This window comes from Adelges cooleyi, unplaced genomic scaffold, assembly GCF_023614345.1.
Source record: "Adelges cooleyi isolate 19-005CV unplaced genomic scaffold, UGA_ACOO_1.1 ACOO_flye_CR_arks_rails_tigmint_CR_PRNA_804, whole genome shotgun sequence".
Classification (NCBI taxonomy): Eukaryota; Metazoa; Arthropoda; class Insecta; order Hemiptera; family Adelgidae; genus Adelges; species Adelges cooleyi.
This window is the reverse complement of record NW_026096519.1, coordinates 58,173-80,465: the sequence shown is the minus strand read 5'-3', so window position 1 is coordinate 80,465 and position 22,293 is coordinate 58,173. Positions and strand designations below refer to the sequence as shown.

The 22,293-nt window shown below is 28.6% G+C and overlaps 3 protein-coding genes across 3 annotated transcripts; all 3 read right to left on the bottom strand.

Annotated features, from left to right (window-relative positions):
* Positions 1–647: 647 nt before the first annotated feature.
* LOC126845983 (uncharacterized) lies at positions 648–3,413 on the bottom strand. The gene is made up of 10 exons (XM_050585070.1): positions 3,181–3,413; positions 3,073–3,102; positions 2,954–2,983; positions 2,522–2,575; positions 2,402–2,431; positions 2,283–2,312; positions 2,098–2,148; positions 1,803–1,835; positions 1,522–1,611; positions 648–1,010 (listed from the first exon to the last, which is right to left on the bottom strand). The coding sequence occupies exons 1-10, from the start codon at positions 3,239–3,241 to the stop codon at positions 754–756; spliced, it is 666 nt and encodes a 221-aa protein (XP_050441027.1). The 5' UTR covers positions 3,242–3,413; the 3' UTR covers positions 648–753.
* A 4,614-nt stretch (positions 3,414–8,027) lies between these two features.
* On the bottom strand, positions 8,028–10,405 carry LOC126845984 (BTB/POZ domain-containing protein 9-like). Its single transcript, XM_050585071.1, has 8 exons — positions 10,287–10,405; positions 9,962–10,192; positions 9,618–9,885; positions 9,423–9,552; positions 8,903–9,135; positions 8,608–8,818; positions 8,254–8,461; positions 8,028–8,192 (listed from the first exon to the last, which is right to left on the bottom strand). The coding sequence occupies exons 1-8, from the start codon at positions 10,305–10,307 to the stop codon at positions 8,091–8,093; spliced, it is 1,404 nt and encodes a 467-aa protein (XP_050441028.1). The 5' UTR covers positions 10,308–10,405; the 3' UTR covers positions 8,028–8,090.
* A 489-nt stretch (positions 10,406–10,894) lies between these two features.
* On the bottom strand, positions 10,895–16,097 carry LOC126845987 (BTB/POZ domain-containing protein 9-like). The gene is made up of 3 exons (XM_050585076.1): positions 16,028–16,097; positions 15,289–15,418; positions 10,895–10,982 (listed from the first exon to the last, which is right to left on the bottom strand). The coding sequence occupies exons 1-3, from the start codon at positions 16,089–16,091 to the stop codon at positions 10,895–10,897; spliced, it is 282 nt and encodes a 93-aa protein (XP_050441033.1). The 5' UTR covers positions 16,092–16,097.
* Positions 16,098–22,293: the final 6,196 nt, after the last annotated feature.

Below are 22,293 nucleotides of genomic sequence, written 5' to 3'. Positions count from 1 at the left end.
TATTATGTGAACACTAAAATATAAGCCAGAAACTTGATATGTTTACTAGCCACCTTAGATACTAGCTTGTTAATATACTATTTCATTATCTATAATTCCACCACTACTCTAAATTTATTTGATAATGTTTAACAAATCAAAATCATTATTTTGAAATATTTCGATCTCGTAAAAAATATTATAAATAGTCTTGAAAAAATCTTTTAATTGATATAGTTGGTATTAAAAACCAATTCACAAAAATATGGGTTATCAAATATCTTTTAACAAATGCTGGTTCATTTACATAATTGTTTGAGTGTAAATGAGGAAGAGGGGAAACATTAAAATTGAGGAGGCCCTTGCCTATAGCTAAGTATCACAACTCTTAATTCAGTATTTGTTCTTGGACCAAAAGTTGTATTGTTTCGATTTTAGGTTAAATTAATTGTAAAAAAAGTTACGAACAATTCATTTTTTGTTATTATTTAAATCCTTTATTTATGTTTGAGTGCCTCTTACACCTTATACTAAATCTTATGCTCAGAATTAAGGTCTGATTACTATAAAAAGTTTTAATAAAAAATGTCAAAGTACATCAATACATAAATAACAAATTTGCTTATGATCTTGAGCAAAACGCAAATTATATTATTAAATACATTTAACTAGTTACAATTTTTGGATATAAATGCGGTACATAAATACTATTTAAATAACACTACACGTACTGTGTAAAGACAAGTTTGTAAATCTATAGCTTTGATTGCTGGTCTACCATTTTGTCCATTCGGTCACTTGATGACGAAGTGTCTGTGTTACCTGACTGGATGTATCGATTTGGAACTCCAAAATTTCGTTGTTAACACATGTGTATTGTCTAACTTTTTTGTCTAAATCTGTTATGTTACAATTACCATAAATGTCAACATCAGCAGCTATTATAATTGTATCATTGAATACTATATTTCTAAATAGACCTATTAAACGACACATCATCGCAAAATTTTTGAAAACTGGTTCGTCTCCATCTTGAAAAATAAAAAAAAACAGCTTTTAAAAAAATTGGCTAAATTTAGCCCACTAATAATTTACCGCTATTCTTTATTGTGCAAGACACAATAGCTAATACATGTATTTTAAATAATTGTAGAAATGTAGTTCCAATATACAGGGTATACATAGTGTACAGCCATGTTACTCCTGGTGGATCTTTTCAATGGAGGTTGCGGCCTCCATTGAAAAGAGGCGCAAGGTCAAACACCAGTATTTCAAAGCTTATTATTAATTTAAATTTAATAAAGTACATTTAAAACAAGACAAACCGTTGTTTACTTCCTATATTGTTGTGAATAAATATCACGTAAATATCTTGTGATATATGTCTATATAAATATTATTTATGAACTGTAATTGAATACTATTGTTATTAATGGCTATTATTAATCAAATATTATTGAAAAAGAAATATTTATTTAAAAATTAAAAACGGCAGAATCATAATTAAAAGCAAAAACAGTACAAATCTATAAAACAATTTACTTATTGCTTGTTGGATTAAGACTTTTATAACGTCTCTCGTTACATATCTTCTGCTAACTCCAAGATTTAACAATTTATAATCGTCAAAATCTGCAAAAAATATTGAACTTCAATGTCGACAACATCAAATAATAAAAAAAAAGACAGCACAGTAAGTTTGCAGCATTCGAATATTTTTATTGTATAAATTAACTGATATGTTATCAATTAAATTACATGGTTTCAATCAAAATTCTAAGCCTTAAGCGCTATTTACGAATATAAAATAAATGCGTTATTACTTTGGTTGTCATTTACAAGTGGTAGAGGATAAACTGTAACAAAAATATAAAAAATTAAGTACTCATATAGTAATTAAAAATTAGTAAAAACTAAAATTACTTATTGTTAGACCCATTTTTTAAACTAAAACATTGTACGACTACTTGAATTATGTTTCAAACTATCATTAAGACTTATCCAAAAAAAAAAAAACATATAGCTTTATGAAGATAAATTCTAACTGAATTTCAATCGTTATAACTGGGTAATTATTTGGAAAATTGTTCGCTTAAAAATGTTAAATTTTAAAATTACATGTAATATTGAGTATAAGTGTTCGCAAAATTTCCTCATAAATTAGGCAATCTAAAATAAAAAATATATATATTAATTATAATGCAAATATTTTGTTTTGGTAGGTTAATATTGATACATATAATGAAAATGTGTAAACGAATGTTTAAACCGTTAAAAAATATGTAGTATATAAAAAGGATTACCCTGTAAATTGTGCAAAACGTTTGCTAATTCTGAAATTAAAACAAAATTATTATATTCTTAATGTTTATAAAAATAACCATGTAGAACTGCGTCCACATGACTCAAAGAAAATCATTACCCGGTACAGCCAACATCAAAGCAATTTCATCTGAAATTATTAATTTATGAAAATCACATTATATATTTGTTTTTTAATAGCATTATTTATTAATTTTTTTTAGTATTTCACTGTGACTACCCATCGTTGTATGTCCGGTAATAATTTCTCTTACAACAGGCAGCAATCCAATATCTAGAAGAAACAAATTATTTAAGTTGTAAGTTTAATGTTAAATAAAATTATTATTCCCGGAGATATAAAAATCTTTAGAATAAGAGTGCATCATGATTTAAATGGATACCATGCTATTCATTCAGCCTTTTAGGTTAAATAGTCACTTTCATTCAAATTATATAAACTGCTCTTTCGAGTATAAATATAAACTAGTTGATGTTTACAAATTAAGTATTTACATAGTATTTGGAACACTGGTATGATATACCTCATGCACTCTTAATCTGCACTAAATTTTACCAACTAAAACCTTTAAATTATACATTTTCTGAAAAACAGATAAACATAATGAACCAATTATGTATTAGTAAATTCATATTAAATATACTGTATTACCTGTAGTAGACGCCCGCTCAATGTGTGTGTCTGTAAATAAAGGTTTAAAGGATATGTACAAAAATTGCAAAAATTAAAGACATCAAAAGCTATTAATTTATGAAAAGAAAACTACTGACTTGTAAAGGAAATCGACTTTTTGTAATCCGCTGTCAGCAAAAATTAATTATTAGTTTTTTTTTTTTTTCAAATGAACTGCCTAATATTGGTGTAAAAAAAATAATTACCCATAGTTACTGCCAAGACTTTTACAATGGTAAACAATATTAAAACGCAGCAAAGTTTCATTTTAACTACAAAAAATAACACACTTCAACGCTTCTTATATTAGACACAGTCTTCAGTTATTAGCGCCAATGAAAAGCTGAATATTGTTATATAACGTGTATTATAATAACAAAAATGATATAGCTTCTAAGCTTTTAAGACAAAAATGAATACTCTCAACTTGTACCAGCTATAATTAAAGTAATTTGTTTGCGACTTATACGCTTATATGTCGACCGAAACCGTATAAAATCTAAAAATACTTTACATTGTGCAAATATATTGTATTGTATTTACATATTTACATTATTTTAAAGCGGAGTTTCAACTTTTTTTTTTGGTTATTGATTTTACAACCACGTGTAAACTTATGTTTGCATTTTACAATTTCAGTAATCTTATTGTGTACGCCATATTGCCATCGATGAAATTTGAACTTTAACTTTCAGCCCGAAAGTTATTTTCAATGTCAAAAGCATAAATAATATTTTCTACTACCGTCTTTTTAAAAGCGTACATAAATTTAAGTAAGCATTCACACTGTTGTAGTAGTAGTATTAGACTTAAATTATATGTATAAGACTTGTATAAGATAAACAATATTTAATAATTAAATTAACATATATTACACAGTTTGACGTGTTATTTGCATTGTTAGAATACGCACGTTTTTTTTTTAACAAACATAGCAGTATACATTTGTTATTATTTATTTACATTGCAACAGGAATTGTGAAAAATATCTAACTAAACGTGATAAAGTGTATCTTTCTATAATAATGAGTTTTTTTTCACACGAATTTTGTGTAAAAATTATATTTAATCTAACAGTTTCAGTATTACCTACAGTATTCCTATACTATTCCCATTCGAATATACTAAACACCGAATAATATAGATGATATTAATATAATTAAAATAATTCTGTTTTATTTTAAAAATTTAGGCATTTTATTTTTAGAATTGTAGTTTGTAATGTAACCCTTCCCCTCCCCCTCCCCTAACAACATTACACAATTTTAAATTAATTAAAAAAAAAAATTGTTCTGTCACAGTGGTTTAGGATTCGAAAATGGCAATCAAAAATTTAATATGGCATCGCTGTAGTCTAAGAAATTTATTTTAATTTATATTTAGGATATATAAGTTAGAGGCATTTAGAAAATCCACTGGCACATACATCAGGTGTGGGTATGGAATGGAATCACGAGTCGAATCTGTACATATTATTATTTATTAAGTCAACGCATAGGCAACAAATGTGTTTATTATGATGTACGTTGAGTTAATATACAATTTGTGGTATATAAATAAAATAACAACCATAATTTATATAATGTTTCATAAGTTATTGACTTCGATTGCTGGTTGACCATTCTGACCTAACCAATGGACCACCTGGTTATGTAGTGTTTATATTGCTTCACTGAGTCGATCGACTCTTACTTCCCAAATTTTTTTGTTAAGAACTCTGTATTTATGAACGCCTGATGAATTTCTTAACACACAACTAATATAACCGTCTAGCATATCAGCAGTTATTCTAATTGAAGCTGGAAGTTTAATATTTTCTAATAAACCTATTAAACGACATATTTTGGCAAATCGTCGAAAACGGGTTCGTATCCACCTTGAACAATAAAAATGTACTTAAAAAAATTGCCAAATTTAAATTACTAATAATTACTAATACTTTTTATTGTGCTAGACACAACAACTAATACACATGTATAAAAAAATATTAGAAAAGTAATTCAAATATATTTACAGCCATGTTACTCTCGGTCAATTGCTTTTTAAAGAAGGGAACACGGTCGAACACCTTGTATTTCATAACCTATTATTGATTGAAATTTAATAAAATAAATTTTAAAAAAGTTAAACGTGGTTCGCCTAGAAATTTATTTTGTTACAGACTTAGATGCTTTTATGTTAGGTTAATTAATTAGAAATTCAATTAGTTCCATTGTTGTTATGAATTATAATATCTTAAATATCTTGTATAATAAATGGTATAAAAACTCATCGCCTGAGCAACGAAAAAAAAACCAATGATAATTATAGAATAAGAAATACATAGATAACATAAGATGTGTTCATAATGTTATCAATAATTATCTATTCGGATAAGAGTCAACTGTAATTTGACTACTTGTGTGCTACTGTAATTTCTACTTATTTATTATTTATAATGATCATTAAAAGCAAATTGTTTAAAAGAAATGTTGTTGAACATTCTCAAATACAAAAAAAAAGATATTTTCTCTGTACCCTACATATATTTACAGTATTGAACGATGTCATTTACCTGACATATTATTAGTAATAATATGTAATAATAGTATTGTTCATGACTGGTGGTTATCGATACTTCCAAACCAAACCTGGGAAGTCTAATATGTCGGACAGCACCCTGGTCTGGGCGCATGATGTAAATAGACATATATAATAGCTAGAGGAGAAGGAGTGACGCGACTCACGCTAGGGGACAGTATTCGCATCCACCTAAATATTAATCAGTTGACATCTTAACATCTACGCGCTAATATCTTATTTTATAATTTCTTAATTATTTGGCACCTTATTTATATTTGTGTGCGTGTCACTCCGCCTGTTCTAACTTCGGATTCCCGTGGACGAGATAACAGGTGTAAACATTTATATATAATATATTCCTACATATTGTTTCAGTCATTTTAACATTTTAATCAACAACTAATTCGTAACCGGCGTTAAGCCTTTTTAAATGTATAATATTGTACGTTGCTACTTGAGAGTTTAGTTTATTTACTTAAAGGTACGACCGGCCCTTTTGCTCTTTTGGGCGGTTATACAAATTTACAAAGAGTCTCTAGGGATATTTTAGGGCAGATACAGGGTAGCTTCTTGTCCCGGCTAGGGTCCTTTAATTTATCCTTAGAAGGCGGATAGTCGTGGGTGTGATCCACTCATCGCATTGTACCGTAACAGTTGCTGACATTATTTTAGAGCCTGAACGAGTTAAGAAGGATTTGACCTTTCTCAGCAATCCCTCTAGTTGCGCCAATGTTTAATAATAAACCACGATAGTAATTAAATTAGTTATAATTAATATAGTGTGATTTAGTTAGTAAATTAATGAAGCTAGAATTTATACAAGTAGCCACTATAAATCTAGTTTAGTATTATAAACGTATAAACGAAGCCTAAACATTTAGGTGTACAATTACACTTTATAATAAGCCACATGACAAATGTAACAAGAACAAAGAACACTGTTACACTACCATACATGTGAACACGAATTAACAAAGACACAATCTAAGACCAAATGATGGCTGACTAGAGACGTGGACATGAAGAGCGCCCTGTACCAATGTAGTGCGGCGAAGGTCATTAATCCCCACCTAGCGCATTAATTTTAAAAAAGTTGCAACTTTTAGAATTTTCCCTTTACTTACACTATAAGGCCTATATTTGTGCCAAATTTCACGTTTCTATCTATACGAGAAGCGTCTTATAATTTTGATGATGAGTAAGTGAGTCAGTAACAAAAATACAAATTTTGAAATCCTCCCATTTTAAAACGGCTAAATATTAAGGCCTGAAATTTAGGCAGTGTCCTCAACTATTTAAGCTTAATTTAGGTTTCAAATGTGTAAAGTCCATCTTAATATGTATCAGAGATATGAGAATTAGAAATACCGGGTGAATTGGTTTGTGTAAAGATACACTGGTATTGCTGGAACTTGGCCGGCGCACTGCCATGCGCTGATAGAACCAAAAATGTTTTCAAAAAATAAATACTACAAAATAAAAATTATTCTAAAGCGTCCTCAATTTCATCTTTAAACTATGACAAAAACATTCGGCTTGAGTGTCCAATACATTTTTTTTATCAATTTTAGAAATGCCCATTGCTTCTTCGGGTTCCGCTCAATATTTCTAACGTTTATAGCCACTAGCTGTCGGCTAATGCCTGTTATTTAATAAAAATCTTCTATGGAGATTTTAAAAATTGTGTTTTTTTAATAATAGTATAGGAGCATTATCACGAAGTTAAATAACCACGAGATTTTATCTAGTCATAAAATAAATTATTATCATTCTTGACTTTTAACTATTAATAAAATATATCTTAATTTGAACATAGTAATAAAATAATGAAATATTTTATACGAAATCAGAGCTACAAGTTGATAAACTAAAAAATTAAAATTAGCACGAAGCAGATTATTTAATATTGGATAATTTAAACAATCAAGCGTAAAACTCTTACAATGAATAACAGTAAAACTATACGCAAATCATTAGTGTTCCTTTTAAAAATTGTGTAATATGAAATACATTTTGGGGCAGTTGAATGCAAAAAAAACAAATAACCACAGTCCTCTTTATAATTTGTAGGTAGTTGGACCTTATATACTCATAGTTGACCTTCGGTACGGCAATATAATGCGGGACATAAAATAACGAGATAACGATAACGATTTTGCCGTGTCAGAATCATTAAGTGTCTTAATAAGTACACGGATCGGTTTTTTTCCCAATAAATCGTGTATCTACTATTATCAGTTACACAATTTAATCGTCTGTGATATCATGTAATAAACACAATATCATGATACCGACCATTGGGTCCTAACCTAACACGGGTCGACGTTACCAACGTAGACACCTTAACTATTGACAACCTTAAAACATAGAATATCTTGTTTATTATTTTATTTATATATTTATTTTTATTGTGCATCAGTAACTAATAATAGTAATTATTAAATTGAATATATATATTTATTTAGTAATAAAATTGACAGTAACCCATAATAATAATATGTAAAAAAAACCCATTAGTTCCATGCAGAAGTTGGCCTTCGGACAAATGGTGGCGCTATTTCCGATTTAAAAGCTGCGATATCGACTTCCACGGTTTTGTGACTTTGGGATCTAACGATACTTGAGCGGGTGCCTCAAAATACACTAAATTAAAAGTCTACAAAAAAAAGAAAGTTTTTTAACAATGTCTAAAAACAATCTTAGTTCAATTATTTTACTTTATCCTGTTTTCTAATACTCAGTGGCATCTTTACGCGAACTCCAGTAATACGTATATACACTACCGGCCTTTGTTCAAATAGCAACAACTGCCACAATTGTGCCGATTTATTAGATTTATCTTTAACCATGTCCCAATCTTTATGATTGACTGAAACTTGAACAGTGTAATTGTAGGTTCGGCCATCGCGGTCCCAAAGCAGCATCCTATAAATAATGACAATACTAATATAATCTTAATCGTATTGCCACAGTTAACCTAAAATTATTTTTGAATATATTTCAGGCACAAAAAATATTATAATTAAATAATAGAAACCAAAGTAAAAAGTAAATATTCTGTAAACGATTACCTCATTGAGCTAAGCACATACGGTTGGGCGAGTTGAATCTCTATACATTCTCCCAAATCCAGGAAATGAAATGTATATCCAAGATCCTCACCGTAGTTTTTATAGTCATCATTAAAAATGCAGTTATTCGTCTCCACCGTTCTTTCGCCAAAAAAAGAACCTTTGATTACAAGCGCATTCATAGATAATAAAGCAACATTGTACTTTGGAGCTAATAGATTAAAATCAGTTAATTAGATAAATAAGTTATTTTTTATATTATTCAAAGAACGAGTTATTTTCGTGTTGTCCTTACCAACAAATCGGTTTTTTATTTCCACCAAGTGCATATTGTCCGTATTGTACATGACTTTTAAAAATTCAAAAGGCTTATTACTAGTATTTGAGGTGCCAACAACACGTATGTACCTAACATATATTGGGTTAATCCACAAACGTTGAATTGACCGACAATCATAACTTGAATGATCAACTACACGCAACCAAACGTTCATATCCACTGATACTTCAATGTAATAAGAGTGAGTGCTGAAATGACAAGAATTCGATCAAATGAATGGCTGTGTAATTTTTTTGCCAATTAAGATGTCAAAAAAGAAAATCATGTATTTAAATAATTGTTGTGCAAAAATTATTAAAAAAAAATTAATAGTCATAACTCATTGTTCGGTGCATTTACAATTTTTTTTATTCATGAATAAATTTAATTAACAACTATTAAAGGAAATCATGAAAAAAATAAATTTTAACCTTGTTTGTATTCAAATAATATTGTACTAAATCTTTGATTAGAATATGAATAAATAAAAACATACAATGGCCATAATAAGGTTAATTTCATTTCGATGTAGTTTATATTCGATGGATGCTTCAACGCGATCATGGTACAGCCGTCAATTTGAGAAAGCTCTATCGAATTTTCTCGAGCGAAATTCACATTTGGTTCTAAAAAATAAAGTAGTTGATACTAACGTAGTTCGCTTAACATATTATATTTACATTGAGCATACCAAATCGTCCTCGATCATTAAATTTTTGTGTGAGGGACTTTTTTATGACATCTAAAATAATTGTATCCGAAAAAACTAGCTCTGATCTCCTAACTTCAGACAGTTCATCATTATTCATAAGCTGATATCTGATGGCAGACAAAATGTTGGTTTTATCGTCAGGATGAAGGTGGTCTTGGTTGTTTTTGATCCACTGACAAACCTCACGGAATATATCTAATTCGTTAACAAACGCCAAGTCACTATTGAGAATTAGTTGTAATTCTTCCTAAAAATTAATATTTCTGTTACAACTAATTAGCTAACAAGAGCAATACTGATTTTTTACTATAAAATATAATTACGGCCGACAAAGAGCTAGAATCTATAGATTTCAATACGTCCAAAATGTGTATGACAATAAAATTGATTGATGCAACTTCGAGTTCTTTGAGTTGATAGTAAAGTGCCACGACAAACAACGAACTTACATTGTGTATATTGATGTTATTACACAAGTACTCGGACAGTGAAAATTGTAAGTTTGTAAGACACCACATATTCGAGAGAATTAATAACTCCAAAATGACGTTACCCTAATACATAAAAAAATACATAATATGTATATTCGACAAATCCTTTTCAGTAAAATATATTTATATTCTAAATAATATATACATTACAAGTTACCTCTAGAACACTTAAATTCATTTTACCGAAATAAATATATTTAAGAAGTACTTTAAATGATGTTTTTGATCCTTCTTTTATTGTCACCACATTTTCATTAGCTTCTATATATCCGCCACTTAGTAATCCACTAAAAAAGTATCCAATATTAGCATAAAAAAATGCATTGTATGTGCTACAACCAGTAAGGCACATTGTATGGGCTACTCAATTTACTTTAGTTTTGTTTGTGTATGTTAGATTATAATGAACAGCTATGTAATAAGTCATACAATCAGTTTGCATAATTACTATATCACTTGTTCACTTGTTTTACAAAAATATATTAATATTGTCATAAATATGTATAAGTGGTAATAATTCATAGTATAAATTTATATCAAGCAAGTAAACTAACAATTATAGATTACAAAACAGTAAAAAATCTTAAGGCAATCGATGTTGCTGTTTTTTCAAAAACATTTAGGTTGGTTCATTAGGAGCCTAACGTAACTGTAAAAATAAAAACATATGCTTTTCTAAATAATAGTAAAAAAGTAAAAAAAAATTTACTATTAGAACAATTGACCAATCAATCAAAAAAGAGAATAATATGCTTAAAGATATTATTACCCGAAATATTCACTGCGTGAGGCTAACACAGCACGATGGGCGGGGAATCGTTCATTATCTACAACTAAAACAACATCCGAAGACCTAAAATAAATATCAAAATATATTAGTAATATACTTATAAATACTACAAATGAATAATAATTTATGTATAATTTTAAATCTTTAAAAATAATACGGAGAAATTCCAAAAATAAATTTAATTATAAACTGCTTGTGTTTTTTATATATTTAATACTACATTTTGATAAATTATATACATTTTGTATTCATATTTAAGGGAGTGTTTTAGAGATAGTTAATTAAGTATAATTGATGTAGATGTTAATATTCATATTTGTACATAGCATATTCCTATTAATTTTAGAAATAAATGGTTTTAAGCTGATACTTCAATAAAGTTATTAATAATAATAATAATCTTACACACTTTTACTACAACATAAATTAAAATAACCTGCTTTAAGGATATAATGTTATACATTGAATGGCGTTAAGCAGAAAATAATAATAATAATACTAATTTGTTAGAAGCAAATTAAGCAAATAAATTATTAATTACGCCCATATAGGCATGCAGTACAGAAATTAAACAGTAAATTAACACTTTAACCAATATAAATACAACATAACTAAATTAATACAAATTAAATTTTAACAATAAAATATTATAAACAAAAATAATAAACTTAATAAAACATATAATATTATTGAGCAAGAATTTTGGGGAGGGAGTCGAAAAAAAAATCAACATTACTTAAAGTATTACAGTTAGAAAGAATCCTATTCAGAGGAGCATGCGTACTATAGTCTTGTTTTTGAGTAGAAGTATACAGGAAAGGAGGGGATCTGGTATGATGTGTTGGAACATTAAAAGGAATTTGGGCTAAAAGCTCAGGACAGTCAATATCATTATTTAATAACTTATAAATAAATTTAATGTCATTATTAAATCTTCTTTTAGCAAGCGAATCCAAATTAACCTCAACCGCTATGTCATCTATTCTAGAATCCAGCATCCCTAACTTAATCCTTAACATATACAGAAACCGGTTTTGTATTTTATCGAGATCTTTGACTTGTCCAATTAGATAAAGACACCATATAATCGAGCCATATTCGACAATTGACCTAACAAGGGAACAGTATAAAGTTTTTAAGCACTTAAGGTCATTAAACTCAAAACAGTTTCTTTTTAAAAATCCAAACATCCTAAAAGCCTAATTTTTTATGTACGAAATATGTTCCTTAAATGACAGGTCACTTGACAAAATTATACCTAAATCCTTTATATGAGTAACTATATTCAGCACAACACCGTCAATATTATAATGGAAAACGAGTGTTTCTTTGCTCCTACAAAATGTAATTTGGGAGCATTTAAGGGCATTAATCAAAAGGGAGTTATTACTGCACCACTCTTGGAATCTATCCAAATCAGCTTGTAGTTTCCTACAATCATTGACACTATTCATTTCCAGATAAAGCTTTAAGTCATCAGCAAACAAAAGGTACTTACAATAATAAAAAACAGCATCTAAGTCATTAACAAAAATATTAAATAATATTGGAGATAAATAACCACCCTGTGGTACTCCAAAGGTAACATCAAAACACTTCGATAAACAATTATTAATTTTTACAGTCTGTTTTCTATTAAAAATATATGAATTAATCCAACTTAAGAAAGAGCCACATACACCTAGCTGTTCAAGTTTGAAAATTAACTTCCTATGATTAACACTATCAAAAGCTTTCCTTAAATCAGTACAGATAGCATCAATTCGACTCTTATTACTTATTACAGAGACTAAGTCTGAGTAAAAAACTAATAAATTAGTTACAGTTGATTTTTTTTTGCGAAATCCATGTTGGCACGATGTAAGTGTATCGTTTAAAATACCTGAGATCTTTGGTTCTAATAGCTGTTCAAATAATTTAGGCAAGGCACTAATTTTAGAGATAGGTCGATAATTAGAAATATTCGACCTATCTCCAGCTTTAAAAATAGGAAAAATGTAGTTGACTTTCCAAGAAGAAGGATAAACCCTAGATGATAAAGACAGACAAAAAATAAAATGTATGGGACGAGTAAGAGAGTACCGGCAATTATAAAGAATAATAGATGGTATTAAATCAGGTCCAGTAGTACAATCAATTTTTAGCATGGACAATCCATCAAATACCTCAGCAATAGATAAAGTACAAGTAGAGAAATCAATAATATTATTATTTGTTGATAAATTGGAGAAAGATTGATTAACGGTTACTACGGGCGTATACACTGATTCAAAAAATGATTTAAATGATTCAGTAACTATAAACGGATTGTCAGAGAATTTATCATTAAATTTCATATGTTTGGGCAATGAATTTATTTGTATACGGTCCTTAACAAACTTCCAAAACCCTTTTGGATTACTTGACAAATTCCGCTGTAGACGTTTAATATAATTATTATAACAGACTTTTGATAATTGTTTACATTTAGCTCTTATATTAGAAAACTCACAATAAACATCTCTATCATTTGTTTTTTTAAATTTAGTGTGTAACATATTCTTCTTTAGAATTAATGAACGTAATTCACTGGAAAACCATGTAGGAAAATTGAATGAATTGGATTTTTTCTTTGTAGCAAATAGATGAATACCTTCATTTAATTTATCATAAAAATATTTTAAAGCAATAATAATATCATTAATGTTATATAAGTAAGACATTGAATTTGACTGCACTACAATATTAGCTCTACTAACATGTAATAATTAAAATAAACTTAGACTAGTTAATTGTGTTAACGATACTGATAAAAATATTAAAAATAAGTTTAGTGATATTGCTGAAGCCCTAGGCAGCTTTCCTATATAATGTAATATACACGTTGATCATAGTGTCCAACATATAATAGACGCTCCAAGAAAAAAATCTTCTTCTTTATATAATCAACTAATTAAAGAACTAAACAATATATGTATAATGTATATCTATAGTATTATAAAATGTAACGACCCCAACGAAATAGGTTAATTAATTTGTTCCTGTAATTAAGAAGAATAATAGGTCTGGATCCAAAAAATTTGAATAAGCCACAAAAAGTTCACATTTTATTCTTCCTACTTTTAAAGTTATCAAAATTCAATTATCTAATACCAAATATTTTCCAACATTAGATGCCAACTCAGTTTCCTGCATAATTCCCCTAGGAAGGAAATTCTAAACTTCGTTGTTTTATTACACCTTTAAGGTTTATATAAATTGCTCCATTGCTTAATTTTGATAAAGAAACATTGCTGAAGAGTTAGTTTTACATTAACAATCATTTAAAGAGAATCTACCTGTAGATTAAAGATAGTTAATTTAAATTAAAAAAGAAATTTCTAATAATTTTTAAAAAGTGCATGTTGTAGAAGGTTTTATGACATAAAGCTTAAAACTGAAAATGGTATAGAAGAAATAGAAAACATATTATCATTTACATTGAAATATAATGAAGACATTTGATAAGAATAAATTGCAGTAAGATAACTAATTATCCAAATTCTTCCATAGTTCTTAAACAGCATGAGGCAGTAAATAGATATGGTAGGAAATAGTAAAATTTAAGATATATTTATGTTAATTGTTGATCATTTGTATATCTGTATTATTTATTTTTATCTTGTTTTGTCCCTAATATTTTTTGACATTTTCATGTCTGAACTCTGGCACATAACCGAAAAGAGTATTATTTATTTAGTGTTATCAAAAAAGCGTAACGAAAAAAGCATTACCACACGGAGATTGGGTTGGGGTGGAATATAGGGGTAGGAGATAGAGGTAGGAGATAGGGGGTAGGAAATGGGGGTGGGAGATAGGAGTGAGAGATAAGGGGTAAGAGATAGGGGTAATAGATTGGGGTGAGAGATAAATTATATTCACAACGATCAATTTTAACTGAAAAATAAATTCAATGTAATTTAACAGGTTAATTTCCTATGAATTGTTTTGGGCCAGATACTATGAAAAAACTAAAATATTAGCCAGAATCTTGATATGTTTACTAGCCACCTTAGATACTAGCTTGTTAATATACTCTACATTTATTCGATACTTCAACGAGACATGAAAATGCTCTTTCGTTTATATATTTTTTATATGTGATAATTTTATATTTTATAATTAGTATGTTTTGTTTATAAAAATTATTTTTATTGACTAGTTCAATTTTTTTTTTTTAATGGTATGTTATAATAGGCAACACTGTTACAACACTGTTATTATACATATATTGTACAGGTTATTACACGGGTTAAGTGGTTAATACTAAATAAAATGTAATGTGCTTAATAATTAAAAACCACCAGTCCTTTATATCTAATGGAATCTTTTAAAATGTCATAATACATACTTTTCATTTAAAAACTTTTTTCTATTGAAACAACGACACTCGTTGGACAAGTATTGAGTGTGATCAATTTGCTCGTCACCGGCCGGATTGGTCCTACCAGGAATCCATATCTTGGTAGGACTAGAGTATGCTAAAATATAAAATTAATTTTACAAATGAATTTGTATTGTTTATTTATAGTAAGAATTAGTGTCCAGCGGTTTGATTTAACATCAATTTTTTTAAATGGTGAATTTCGATACTTTTAATGAAATAATAATAATAATTGTATTGCACTAGTGCAGTAAAGTTTTATAATTGTAAAATAGTTGAACAGTTTTTCATTTACTTTTAAATATAGTTTTTTAGTTTTTTTGCAAATGAAAAAATAACAATAACTTAATTGCGTGTTTGCAATACGGTTTAATAATAATTGTGAAATCGTTTACCATTTTTAGCAATTAATATAAAATTAAGGGCAGAGACTACGAACTAACCTTTCGTTAAAGTTGTTAAAAATATCAAATTAGCCTCCCACAGAGCTTTTTAGCGCTTAACTTAGACATTTTAACTAGTCAGCAAGGAAGTTTTGCGAAAGGATAAGTAAATCTTACTAGGCCATCTTTTAGTGAGAAAATAGCAAATACCGTAAATTGCGATAATTACCATAATCGGGTTCAGAATATATCACTTATGGTTATATGCTACGATTATAAGAAGGCAATTATTTACGTAGATGCAAATGAAGTATATTACGTACCCGGAGTTGACCTTAAAACAACGAGCACAATAAAATAAAATATAAGCACCATCATGTTATACATGTTAATATTATTTATGAACACTATATGAAACACTTATAAAAAAAAAAAAAAAATACAACGTCCATAGGTATTGAAAACTAACGGGAATATATTATATTGTTTTGATAAAATAGCGCACAATTTTTTAGCATACGTTATAGTGTTTTTCATAGAAAGAATTATGTATACAACTGGTGTGCGTTTTTTGTGCGAGGCCTCGATGAATTTGATCGTTCAGTAGCGAAATGTACATACAAAGTACCTGAAAGTACCTAAATATACAAAAATATTGTCGTTTTTTTATTGTATTTTCAATTCATGTAACCCTATTGTCGTATACAAAACGGCACTATCGGTTTTAAGAAAGTCAAAAACACGGGGGCCAAAAAAGGTGAACTAGGTTTTTTTTTCTTGAAAATAATTTATCGAGAAAAAAAATTTCTATCCGAAGCTTCTTTGAATACAAGAAGTGTTTTCTGTTTAACAAATAGATTACTAAATTGTCTTATAAAAAAATATGACTCTTGTTGATGGTAAATCATGATTATTTATGTGTACGTGTTTTCTTCTTCTCCATCGGTCATGCTGTAGGCGCCTTCAAAACAATTTACCACTTGTTATTCAACGAAGGTTTATTTTTTCCCTTAAGATAAAGACAGTGCATCATGAATATGTTTATGGTACTTGGAAGCTGGAAGACGAATATAAGATACATTTGTAACCGTCACATTTAGCCGCCCGTTACCACTCGCCTCCAAATATGCATTATTAGCAATTTACCCCGATTAGCATGTGAGCCATTATAGGTAGGGGAGACAACAGACACGCGGGACAATGCCAGGGGCAACGATGCCCAGTTAGTTGACTTACTACCATCTTCGGACCGCCACCTAATTATTCTAAAGCCAATACTTATTATTTCACGTTACCTTACTATTTTATATTTCTTTTAACTTTACCCGTGCTCGTGTGTCCGTTCAACTCCGCCATTATCTGGACAAACTACAGAGACAATTATGTTTCCATTACACTTAAGAGACCAAGCCAAAAAATTATTTCAATTTATCGAGGTTGAAAATATAACTCTAACGTGGGAAACTTTAAAGAAATCCTTTTTGGACTTTTATAATACAGAGGATAAATTAGAATTATTAAAATATAAGTTAAGTAAGAGGAAACAGCAGGAGGATGAATCTTTGCAAGAATTCGTATTGAATGGAACTTCAGAGTGTCGTAGGATAGATAAAAACATGGAGGAATGTAAGATTATAGAACAAATACTAAAGGGGTTAAACGAAGAGGTGTATTGGAAGTTAATATCTATGGACAACTCAACCCTAGAGGCATTGAAAAGTAGTATAAAAACGTATGCGGTACATGTATCTTTACGCAAAAATCATTTTATCTCCGATATAGAAGTCCTAAAATTACACGCAGATAAATTGAAATAGATGATCAGATAAGGCAAATTAATTTAGGCTCTAACAATAATTGTACGGGTAGTTTTAAGGATAGAAAAAATTATTTTAGGCCTGGTAATATTAGATATAACATTAATAGTTATGATGACAGTCGTAATATGAATAGTATTAATCTATAAAATCACCAAGGGTATATAAATCCTGATGGTAATAATTATAATGCACGGTCTAATGATAATAGCCAAATACCACCCCCGTTAGTAGAAAATATAAGTAGTTATTGACTCAGGAGCAAGTGTAAGCGTTATTAATGAATGTTTAATTCCAAAAAATCAATATATAAATTCATTTGGGCAAACAAAGTTATATACTGCGAATGGTTCGCAACTACATTTTGCAGGAAAAACAAATATTATAGTGTGTTTTAACAATGTGCCGTTCCAAATAGAATGTGCAGTGGTAAAACATTTGAAAGGTAATAGTCTTTTAGGCATGGATTTTTTAACAATCTATGAAGGTATAATAAATGTACGTAAATTGCAGTTATCTGTTAAAGTAAATGACGAAGAGATGGTTATTAATTTGTTGAAAAATTAACATAATAGATTTAGTATAAACACAATTGGAAATAATAACTATAATATGTATAGGACTCACAATAATATGAGTAATAGGGGTAGCCAAAATAATAATCGTGATACCAGGTGTTTCAACTATAAAAGACATGTTGATAACTTTAACTATAAGACTCATAGGGCAAACCAAAATAATTATCAGGATACTAGGACAAATCACGGTACGAATTTTAACAATTCTATGCATAGCGCTCGTAGGTCTAATAGTAATATTAATTTGGGTAACTTTAATTATAATAAATACAATAGATATCCTAATGGAATAAATAATAATATGGTTACGGCTGTATTCAATAGGAATTATATGACAACCCAAAATCGCTATAATGGTACCAGAAATATTAATACCGACAGTTATTAGCGTCTGTTCTTTTCTCACATCTGGTACACCATGTTTGTAGTTGGTCCAGTATTAAAAAAATTACAGTGTATACAGATAAAAAAAAAGCTCACATCACAGTCAAACCAATACCTTCTCGCTTTGCATCGATTAGTATAAGTAAATAATTCATACTGATATAATAAATTATTAAAGTATTAGAGTCTGATTAAAGCTTTATAAATATGAAATATATAAAAGTGGTTACCTTGTAAATCGTACCCAGTAAACACTGGGTACGGTTTGCTAATTCTGAAATTAAAACCAAAATAGTATGTACTTACTTAATGATTATAAAATAACTATGTGAATTTGTGTCCAACAGACGCAAAGAAAATTATTGCCGGGTACAGCGAACAACAAAGCAATTTCTTCTGAAAATTATTAATTGATAATATTGGATTTGACATTTTATTCTATTCAAATGTAGTAGAAGGAGATTAAGATAGAAAAAAACATTTGTAATATTAACTAAGGATAATTTTGCATTGTGGCTGTAAAATATAATGGCCAAATTTAAGGACTTGTGGGGAGTAGAAAAAAACACGAGTACAATAGTGATATTATATTAGGTAAAATCAGTGTTTTTGTCAAAAACATTCCATTTAGATTTAAATCACTGAAAAAAATTGCAAATACATGATTCGCAGTTACATTTTCTATATCACTTGTTAATATTTTTTTCTACTGGCAAACTACGAGTATATCTTATCTAATTATTTTATAACTATGACTACCTATTGTTGCATTTCCAATAACAATGTTCATAACTAAAGGCGGCAATCCAATATCTATAATAAACACATTTTGGTTTGAGCTATATATGTTAAATAAAGTTTTTAACTAATTTGTAATTCTCGTAGATATAAAAATATTCTGAGTCGCAGTGTACTCTTAGTCTGTACAAATATTAGAAATATAGTCCTTAGTTTATACATGATCTGATAAAGTCATAAACATAACAAAACAATAATCGTATAACAAAAAAATCACAATTAATATCTCACCTGTAGTACAAGCCTGCTCAATGTATAGGTCTGTAAACATGATTTATAGCATATCTAATTGTATGAAAACTGTAAAATTAAAAAATAAAAAAAGTTTTTTTTTTAATAAAAAAAAAGTTACTGACTTGTAACGAAAACCGCCTTCTTGTAGTCCGCTGTAGGGAAAACATAAATAATAATTTTTTTTTATGGAATCTAATATTCGTGTAAAATTACCCATAGTTATTGCCAAAGCTTTTGTAAAGGTAAACGATATTAAAACGCAATGCAGTTTCTATTCAAGTATAAAGATCAACGCTTCTGATTAATATTCGACGGTTTTTTACTTTAGACACAGTCGCCAGTTATTTGCTCCGATGCAAAGATGAAATGTTTTCGTTCAACAATGATGTTTTTAATATTTTCTATTTTTAGTTTCTGCACCTACCATCAATTGCCGACCACCGGCATCTTCATGAAACAAGCATATAGGAAACACATAAAATGCGCATAATACGGCCATAAATAAAACAAGTTTAAAACTACCTTAAATATACATTGCAAATTACATCAAGGTATAATTTTTTTAAAAAAATTATCAAATTACTTTATTTTTAATTATTGGTTTTAAAATCGCGTGTAAATTTAATGTTCACGTTGTACATTTTTAATCACTTTATTGTACAGGCTTTTTTGTCGATAACATATCGTACTTATTTTATATAAATTGACGATTTTTTCACATAACTACAATAACACATTTATTACAATTTATACTTTTTTTATTATGTACTACTAGTTATAGGTGTAATACTACAAGGATTTCTTTTGTTTGTTCCTGGTTACGAGTTATGATATAATGTACACCGTTTCATCCGATGTTAAGTTTTTACAGCCTTCAATCTCAAAAGTAACTTGTACTGTCAAAAACATAAAATTTTATTTTCTACTTACTCTCTACTTTTTGTGTCACTACACCTATTTCTAACTAGATTATTGATTTTTAACTGGGCTTACAGGTTTATGAAAACAACTTATAGTCAAATAAAAATCATAAGATATTTTGAAAACGTGAACAAATTAGGGAAATAATATTTTTTCAACATATGGATTCGATTGATATGTAGATCCTGGAAGTTCACAAAAAAATGAAAACGATAAAAAATTTACCCTAGTAAATGTAGTTTTTTTTTTAAAATTAATTTCAGTTTTTTATTTTAGTTTATATTATTTTAATGTATTGAACAGTATTAAAACTTTTTTTATTAATTTTTTTTTGGAGTAATAAAACAAATTCTTAAATCCAATCAACTTTTGTATTTTATTCACTTACTACGATTATTAATATTTGTATTATACAGATATTCGGGTTTAAGAGTTTATTTAAATGTTAACTTATCACATTCAGTTTTAATCATTTCTGAATGACCTGTAACCTACACGAATCCAATGCACTCCATTTCCACTATTCCCCGCCTCCACAATGCTGGCTTATAATTAAATAAATATGTTTTTAAGGAACATATGTCTGTTGCACAAATAAACACCGTCTGGCGTCTACATTTTGCATTTTAATTTACACGCGCCGAGCTTTGAGAATCCGTTGTTGTATCACAAAAATATCATAAAATCCAAACAAGCTAACAAAATTCAATAAATAAACAAAAAAAAAATAATCGTTAAACTTATTCTTTGACAATCATACACCAAACGACAAATATTATAAATACTAAAATAAACAGTGAGAATCATTAGATATAAGGCAATAAATTGGTGTTAAAATAATTGCATTACCTTTAAGGAATGGCTGAGAAAAAAACAATGATATGTATGTTTTATACTGAAATGTTATTTTTTATATAAGAACAAATAAATTATTTTAAACCAATGAACATTCATGTAAAAGCTCTATAGATCAGAAATTACACACAAGGTATATGAATCCTTATAAAGTTGAAAATGAAAAAAGTTTACCCCCTCAACTTAAAAATCGAGAAAAACACTATACAAATTTAAACATATTTTTCATCTTTAATGTATAGTACTTTAAAAAAAAAAATATTTCAAAACTAGTTTGGGTGTATGTTTTTTGCTTAAGTACTACATAAAAATAAAATAAAATACTATTAACGCTTTTCTAAACAAAAGATAGGCTTTTTGTTCAAATAGTTTAGGTGTAGTTTACAGTATAGATTTAAAGAGATGGACTAGAAGTGGCAAAACAAATTAAGTACTTGGATTTTTACTCAAAAAGTAAAACTCAAATCCATGTTTGGTTTAAATGATCCATTTTTTTTTTGCCACCGAGTCCAGATGACAGATACATTACTTAGGCCTTCCCCTTATAAATTATTGAGTTGAGCAATGACACGGAAACCATTTAACTGTTTATATGTAATTATCTATCATGTGCTCGGTCGTTTTTTTAGTTTACTGTAATTTTGAAGAACATTTTTAATAAATTTTATTATATTTTGTTATTATTCAAGTCATTCGTGTAAGTATATTCAAGCGCCCTTATGTACCTAAAATTAACACTGATGCTCATAGTGAACATCTATTAGTTATCAAGGAGATATACCTGACCGTTGGCTAGGTAACCCATATTATTTATTTGCCATCGTTGTACTGTACACGATTTTCTCTATACGTTGTTGTCAAATTTTGCCAAAAACCCATTCAGGACGCCTGAAACAATTTCATTCGTTGTATCTGGTCTTTCCCCTTCGGATGTTCTAAAGGATGAAAGAGGATCGACCTCGTGACGGCGGTTTAGCAATGCAAGTAGGTACAATGGTTTTT